Source organism: Rhamphochromis longiceps, linkage group LG4, assembly GCF_057381845.1.
Source record: "Rhamphochromis longiceps isolate RC_006_pf linkage group LG4, R_longiceps_female_GT1.1, whole genome shotgun sequence".
Lineage (NCBI taxonomy): Eukaryota > Metazoa > Chordata > Actinopteri > Cichliformes > Cichlidae > Rhamphochromis > Rhamphochromis longiceps.
In genome coordinates, this window is record NC_140560.1 from 24,347,778 (window position 1) to 24,356,367 (window position 8,590).

At 39.2% G+C, this 8,590-nt stretch overlaps 1 protein-coding gene across 1 annotated transcript; it reads left to right on the forward strand.

Moving 5' to 3' along the window:
• The first annotated feature begins 70 nt into the window (after positions 1–70).
• On the forward strand, positions 71–7,830 carry LOC146671658 (cytochrome P450 2K1-like). Its single transcript, XM_085404007.1, has 9 exons — positions 71–1,096; positions 1,201–1,363; positions 2,144–2,293; positions 2,445–2,605; positions 3,751–3,930; positions 4,033–4,174; positions 6,054–6,238; positions 6,347–6,488; positions 6,579–7,830. The coding sequence occupies exons 1-9, from the start codon at positions 896–898 to the stop codon at positions 6,764–6,766; spliced, it is 1,512 nt and encodes a 503-aa protein (XP_085260133.1). The 5' UTR covers positions 71–895; the 3' UTR covers positions 6,767–7,830.
• The last annotated feature ends 760 nt before the right edge of the window (positions 7,831–8,590 follow it).

Here is an 8,590-nt window from a genome sequence, read left to right on the forward strand (position 1 = left end):
TGAGCCTGAAAATGATGCCTATTGTTTTCTGTGTTGATTTTATTTCCGATTACGTATTCTCATTCTTGCTCACCCTGTTCCATCCCATTTCAGAAATCCTGGAAATACTCCTTCCCTGCTACATTTATAATTTAATGTTTGCACATCCTGATGTCCAGCAGCCTGTTTGGAGAGTCACGTGACAATCCTCATAGGGGAATGAATATATATATATGCAGCATAATTTGGATAATGGAGACCACTGTAAGGTCCTTCTTTAGTTTCCAAGTAAGCATTTTGACCTCCACCAGGTTAGTCTTCTGGAGCCTTTAGTGACCATATTTGTATGAGCCTCATTAACAAGCTGCCACCCATGAACTGTTTGGATGTATCTGCTACTTACTTATTGTTATGCGACAAACTAATTAAATATTAGAATTCCACTCCCCAAACTTAGATCAGAATCAGAATCAGCATACTTTATTAATCCCAAAGGAAGGATGAGCTGTATCACACAGCAAGCGATATATTTTTTTAAATCAGATAACTGTGTTAAAATGTTCCAAAAGCCACCATGAGCATAAACAAGGTGGAGCCCCAGGGGACAGAGGTGGTGCCTAACAGACCTCAATCTTCTACATGTCTCTGTGTGATAAATAGCAACCCGGTAACTGAAACATTGCTGACCCTAAAAAAACATAGCTGTGGCTTTTTGAAGGGTGAGGCAGCTCTCACTTGCTCTGGCAAAACAAGTTCCTGTAATTAAATCACTGGGGGAGTTACCTAATGCACAGATGAGATATGCATCTCAGGGGCGGGAACATGGATGCTAAACCTATCATGGGAGTCCCTACAAGGAAGCTCTAGCAGTTTTCACATAAGTAACACAGAGAAAAACCACTGACACCAGACGGAGATGGCACTTTTTGTAGATTTTAACTTTTCCAGTTCCACCACCGTGCTGGCTGCTGCTGTTCTCTTGCTTGTTCTTTATCTCCTATCTGTCAATTACATTTCTAAGGAAAGAGGGAAGGAACCCCCAGGACCGAGACCTCTGCCTCTGCTAGGCAACCTGTTGCAAATTGACCTCAAGAGACCCTACAAAACTCTGCATGAGGTAAATCAGGCTGTCTTCTCGTTCAAAAGGAGCAGCTTTAATGAAAGATTGCAATGTATTTAATGCTATTTCAGTTGTCTTTTGCTTAATTTTTATTCTTCCAGCTTTCAAAGACATATGGGTCAGTATTTACAGTTTATTTAGGAACCAACAAGGTTGTGGTCTTGGCTGGGTACGAAGCAGTCAGAGAGGCACTGGTTAACTATGCAGTGGAGTTTGGAGAGCGCAACGTCTCCCCGATATTTAAGGACCTGAACAGAGGTCATGGTATGAAATTCTTTCATAATACCATTTATTCTGTTTCATTTTACTATCACAAATAGTCCGGTCAACATATGATACCTGGCTTCTCAGAAATAACCAACAGCACTTATAGCTGCTGTGACTCACATGACTTCATGAAATACAGGTTTCCTCTCCATCCAGAATTAAAAAAAAAAAGTTTATATAAGTTTAGTGCTACATATTCCTTTAATGTTGAATGTCTTCCGTGAGGATGTGACCCTGTTTGTGTAGTAAACTATGCAATACAGCACTTTTATTATGAAATTGCTTCAATCGTCCAGGTAAGGAAATCCCAAAAAGTTGATCCTGTTCATCTCGACAGCGTTTTCTGTGGGATAAACGTTTTGTCACTCATCCAAGTGACTTCTACAGTCTCAGCTGACTGCAAGATTCCCCAGCTTTATAAATAATGTTCATTGACCAATGATCATGAATCTGACATTTTTAGTCAGCGGTGCTAATTTCAATACAATAGAGTCACATGTACAATTTTAAACTATTTAGGGGAAAAAAAGACAAATGCAAATGTACTGTAATTTAGTAAAAACACTACATCCAGATGAACAGAATTGACTTTTTGGGGGGTACAAAATGTGATATATTCAAAAACAAAAACTACTTCAAAAGTTAAAAATTTTAAAAATACTCATTGTTTTCAGCCCTTCCTTACTGGTGGTTTAAGCCTTGTCAGCATGTTTCTATTTCCATATCATAAAAATCAGTTAATTGAGTTTTTAAAATAAAGGATTTTATGTTTTGTAGGAATTTTGTTTGCAAATGGAGAATCGTGGAAAGAGCTGAGACGTTTTGCCCTCGCCACCCTCAAAGACTTTGGGATGGGCAAAAGACTTACTCAGGGTAAAATCCTGGAGGAGTGTGGCTATCTGATTCAAGTGATTGAAGATCATAAAGGTATGGCAAAAGTACACGAACCATGAACTGCAATTTAAATGATTTTTTTTTAAATTAGCACACCTCTAAATGTTATATTGTGCATGTCTGTTAGCCCATGTATGGATTTATTTATTTTAGATTTTTTTTTTCTTGTGTATCAATTTTACAGGAAATGCTTTTGATACAGCTCTTCCAATAAATTATGCAACAGCCAACATTATCTCCTCTATTGTGTTCGGAAGCAGATTTGACTACGGTGACCCTGTATTCAAGAACATGGTGAAGCGAGCCAATCAAACCATATGTGTCTCAGGTTCTGCATCAGTCCAGGTTGGCTTTTTGACAGATTCGATGAGTTGGTGAAGTTGGCCACGATCACATACATTCATATATGGAAGTAGAAAATTCTGTGAGACTAAAATCTTATAAATTAAATTAAATTAGCAACAACAAACAGGCCTCATGACCTGATGTTTACTACGTGCTTCGTATCTTAGGCTCCCATTCTACTTTTGAATACTCTAGGTCCCACAAGTAAACCAGCAGTGCTATGTGGTCCTATGAGGTCTATAAGATTAGACTGGGCCTGATTGTTCAAGACTTTGTAAGTGAAAGGATTTTAAATTCAACTTTGGATTTAACAGGAAGCCAGTGAAGACAAGCGAATATGGGAGAAATATGCTTGCAGTCAATACTCTCGCTGTAGCATTTTGGATCAACTGAAGGCTTTTCGGGGAGTCAGGATGGCCTGATAACTGATCCATCTCATGTCTGTCTTATCTGACTTTGCCGATTGTTGTCCGGCCTCCACCTCGTGACCTGCCTGGCTGAACAGGGATCCCAGGGGCTAAAGTCCCCATCGATATGGCTCTCTGGAAGGCATACACAACTCCCTACAATAACAAGGCTCTAAACATTCAGTGAAGAAACACAGGCTAGAGCCAAAGCTGTAGCGCTGCCATTAGCAAATCTGGCTCTGTGGTGCATTGGAAATCTGACTATTTGCTTTTTCACAAGCTTTTTTTTTTTTTAATTTTTATTATTGTTATTAATGCTCATTGATGCAAAGGCAGTAATTCTTAATCATGAGATACAATTAAATGTATATATGACACGATATGCACCGATAGTCATTAAGGAATTAGATGGTAAAGCTACTTGAAAATATCAGATATCTTTAGATGCACAGCAACAGTAACTTTGTTATTTTTGATTTAAATTATTTCTGTGAGGGGAATTTTAAAATAGGTCAAGTCATCGCTGCTTTCATAAAAATGAAAACCAGGATTTGGTGAAACAATGTGTAATAATAATGTGTGGACTTTAATCTTTTTTTTTTTTAATATTTAAACTATAACATGTGTCATATGACAAAGTAAAATGTATTTAATTTTATTTCTAATAATTCAGTGTATTTACTTGGAATAAGCTTTAAGGTTGTTGTTTTTTTTTGTTTGTTTGTTTTTCTCCTGCAGCTTTTTAACATGTTTCCTCGGCTGTTCGGTTGGATAAAAAATCGCCAGGTGATGTTAAAAAATGTTGAGATGGCTGTCACAGATATAAAGAATTTAATTAAGCATCTGAAAGAGACTCTGGAGCCTGGACTGTGCCGAGGGCTTGTGGACTGTTTTCTGATTCGGAAACAGAAAGAAGAAGTAAGACTGTGTGTTGTTTTTTTTGTTTTTTTTAAATTATGATAATATTATTTACACTTTAGGTTTGATAGCAATAAGCAATGTGAGTGTTATTTCTTTTAGGACTCCTGTGTTTTGGATACTCACTACAATGAGGAGAACTTGACATTCACAGTGAGCAACCTGTTTGCTGCTGGCACTGACACCACAGCAGCCACACTGAGATGGGGTTTGCTGTTAATGGCTAAATACCCACACATACAGGGTAAGGAACTGGACAAGACATGCAAGTCTCACCTCAAAAGAATGTGGGTGATAAGAAATACCACACTGTTAATTTGGGTTTCACCCAGGACTGTATAGGCGTTGGTTGAATAACAATGGTGTTCACCTTGGGGTGTCGGTCAGAACACACAGGACGCACAAATAAGGTTATTCCTTATTTGCTGTTATTCTTTAACACAACAGCACAGTGATGCAACCACAGGCTTACAGGGGTGGTGTACAACTCGTAGGTGGGGTCTGTGTATGGGCTCAATACTAAAGTAATAATGGTATTTCTGGTATAGCACAACTTTATCCTTTCAGTAGCTGCCAAAAGTTAAGGGACCTAGCTTAGGATATTCATATAGAGATCCTCCAGCTTCAAACTGCATTACCCTTCCAGGACCTGAAGCTCAGCAAAGCACCCCAAACCCATCTATTCTCTGACTGGATTGTTAAATTTATGATTGACACGACATTGACCAATCAGGTGAAAGGCAGAAAAATTGGGACAAAATTCCTACTCATAAGAAGAAAGTCACACATAGCCAGGGAACTTAAGTGTAGAGTTTAATACGCAGGTTTTTGCTTTGTATCTGTAACCTCTACGGTGGGCCTGAGAGGCCAAACGGACTGCAACTTAAGAAAACACCAGCAACAAGAAAAACGCTGCAAAAGCACACAAAAAATAACGGAAATAGGAAAAACGACAACGGAAATAGGAAAAAACAGATTTCCAAAAGCACAAGGGAAGTGTTTCTGGGGAGACAATAACCCGACGGACCAGTTGCAGGAACCAAATTATGCTAAGAATTGCGCTGGGACACACTTAGAAGAAGTGAAGGATCTATCGGTTTTGTGAGGAAAGAAAAGATGAGAGGTAAGTGTGTTAGCCTAACTATTAGTCTGAAAATACGTCAGCAGTATTATATGAATCATGATAAAACACACCATTTTTTCGGTTCCTGCAACTGGTCCGTCAGGTTGTCTCCCCAGAAACACTTCCCTTGTGTGTGTGTGTGTGTGTGTGGTTTTTTTTTTTTTTTTTTTTTCCTATTTTTGTTTTCTTGTTTCCTATTTCCGTTGTGTTTTGTGTGCTTTTGCAACGTTTTTCTTATTGCTGGTGTAAGTTGCAGTCCGTTTGGCTTCTCAGGGCCACCGTTGTAACCAGACCTTAACAAACAAATTTGTAACTGTGTAAATATTTTTTTACAAACACAAATCTTTTTTACAAACACACTTACACACTTACAAAACTCAGTTCACAACTACACATTTGATTTAAGAGTACAAAATATTTATGCCCATATGTGTGGTCTGTAAACAAAACATATACAGAATGCTGATTATAATAAGGATTCAATCAAGATGTCTACTCACAGTTCTTTAGAGACGCACACAACTCACACTATGCCTAGACGTCCACTGTTGAGTCAGTTTACAAGGTGCCTCTTGCTATGTGTTAGCTTAACCTACATGCTCTGGACCATGTTCTCAATAGTTCAACTCTCTCGCCACAAGGGGGCTCTCGAACACAGTCGACAGCCTTTCCAACACACATAGTTGATATTTATATAAGGTGATAACACATAAATACGTATATAGAGTTCAGTGTCCTGTTGGGCTACAAGACCAATGACTTCAGTTATGGGTTTACTGACATGTCAGCAGGTGATATCAGAGGGAAAAGGCAAAACAACCACCACCACTACCAGTCAGTGGTAAATAAATACACAGCATTTCATATGCAAACAATGTGCACCATAACAATATTCTGTGTATAATTTTAGATTTTTTATTTATTTATTTATTTTTACACGTTTTAGCAGATCTGTTAAAACTAATGTGGACAAATTTGTTTCTTTATTTTGTCTCTGCAGAGCAGGTCCACAAGGAGCTGAGCCGGGTAGTAGGAAGCCGACAAGTTTGTGTAGATGACCGGAAAAACCTGCCGTACACTGATGCAGTCATTCACGAGACTCAGAGACTGGCGAATATTGTCCCCATGTCTGTTCCTCACCAAACTAGCCAAGATGTCACCTTCAAGGGATACTTTATCAAAAAGGTCAGCTGCTGTACCTAAATATATTTTAACATCTTGATTTACTTCTGATAACCTGAACTAGTTCTGTAGATGTACATCTACATGAGAAATCTTCTTGGTTTCCCACAGGGAACTATTGTGTTTCCCCTTCTCACCTCTGTCCTGTATGATGAGAGTGAATGGGAGAGCCCACACACTTTTAACCCTTCACATTTTCTGGACAAAAAGGGTCAATTTGTCAGGAGAGATGCCTTCATGCCCTTTTCTGCAGGTATGACAACTTTGTCAGGCTTTTTTGAGAAAATTCTCACTAGCGCAGACATGATTCGTTTAAATGAGTGTAAACTCTTTGCATTTGCAGGTCGCAGGATGTGTCTCGGAGAAGGTCTGGCTAAGATGGAGCTCTTCCTCTTCTTCACCTCCCTCATTCAGCGCTTTCATTTCACTCCTCCACCTGGAATCACAGAGGATGAACTGGATCTCACACCAGCTGTGGGATTCACCACCCCTCCTTCATCTCATATGCTGTGTGCTGTCAGTCGCCAGTAAGAGACACATGGAACTTGACATTATAGCATTTACTTGTGACAATAGCATAAACATTGTTTTTATCATCCTAACCCAACAGGAAACAGATGTCAGCATTCTGAACAACAGACAAAGGCAGATGTCAAGGAAACTGATTTTTCTGACTACTTTTTAGTTTTACTCCCTACAGTTTCAAGCAAATATCTGTACTTTCTACTTATTACGTTTTCAAAACAGGCTCATTACTTTGGCTGTAATGCATTCGGGGGGGAGTTATTATCTTGTCACTGCGGACCTTTGTTTGTTTATTAATCACCAGTGGATAAATAAAAAAAAAAAAAAAAAGACGACACGTGTCAAAGTCAGGGATTAAAAGTGATTGTTTTTTAAATGGCCTGCATTTGTATAGCGCTTTACTCAGTCCCTAAGGACCCCAAAGCGCTTCACACAACATTCAGTCATTCACCCATTCACACACAGGCAATGGCAAGCTACGTTGTAGCCACAGCTGCCCTGGGGCGCACTGACAGAGGCGAGGCTGCCGGACACTAGCGCCACCGGGCCCTCTGACCACCACCAGTAGGCAAACATGGTGTTAGTATCTTACCCTCCTGGCATGCAGCCAGGAGGCAACCTGGGATCGAACCACCGATTTTCTGATTAGTGGCTGACCTGCTCTGCCACCTGAGCTACAGCCACCATGTTTTTAAGTGTCAGTTAATTTCCAATGCAACTTTCCTCTCAGCTCAACAAACATCACAAACACACAAAGTGTTTGTGTGCAGTTTGTTTCAAAGTGTGTTGCTAGCTAAAGGTCCAGCTGCTGTATTTCACAGGGAGAGAACAGAAAGAGAGCCAACTTCACTCAGAGATGGAGAAAGATAAGAAAGACAGGACAGGAGAGGAAGAAGAGAGGTTAGATTCAAAGGTAACGACTGCTCAGAGACTTTTACAGTCTCGTGTGCTATGTTAGTGTTTTCAGTTTTATTTCCCCGGTCTCGTTGTGTGTGATTTCTCCTCCTCCTCTGTCTCATTCCCTCATTATCCCTCTGTGTATTTAAGCCCTTTGTCATCCTGTTTGTTGCTGGATTGTCTGCAAACTGTATTTCCCATGTTGCAGGGCTTTAGTGTCATTATTCTTTATTTATTTATTTTTTTTTAGGTTTCTCCCAGTTTAGGTTTTGCTAGCTTACTCATTGCCACCCTTTGCTTTTGTTTGTATTCTGCTCTGCCGTAATAAAGGCTTACTCTCAATTCAAGTCCGTTATCAGTGACTGCATTCGGGTCCAATCTTTCTCCACTCCTCTCCGTCTGCCACAGCAGACATGCCAATTGTGAGTTATGATTGTTTTCCACACACTGAGGTATTGCAACCAATTTTAGGGTTCTCCAACCTACTGAATCTCACATTAACCCCCGACTGCACACATTTTCCTGTTTAGAAAAACAATCTAGGTAAGAGAAAAATCCTCCAAAGAGCTATTTTTACTTTCATACTTTGAGTACATTTCAGAGCCTGTATTTGTTTGTTTGTTTGTTTGTTTGTTTGTTTGTTTTTTAAATTTTACTTGAGTAAAGAAGTTGAATCAGTAATTCAGTTTTTACTGGAGTTTTTTTTTTTTAGCAGTAGTATTTCTACTTAAGAACAAAATTCTATACTTTTACCACCTCTACAAGGGAACCCTTTATTTCAGTCACTTCTAGCAAGTAAAAGGAGATTATAATACACAGAATGAGTTCTGTCATTCAAAATTTTCATCACCGACCAGAACTTTGTTTGAATGTGTGCTTTTGGTGATTAACACGGCAAAATGTATTTGTGCATCATGTCACTGTTTTTGTTTT

Excerpts from the sequence above, each read along its gene's own strand:
- LOC146671658 (XM_085404007.1), top strand. The coding sequence starts at position 896 with ATGGCACTTTTTGTAGATTTTAACTTTTCCAGTTCCACCACCGTGCTG. Across the intron at positions 1,364-2,143 it reads GGACCTGAACAGAGGTCATG|GAATTTTGTTTGCAAATGGA; the intron begins GTATGAAATTCT and ends TATGTTTTGTAG. Across the intron at positions 3,931-4,032 it reads TTCGGAAACAGAAAGAAGAA|GACTCCTGTGTTTTGGATAC; the intron begins GTAAGACTGTGT and ends TATTTCTTTTAG.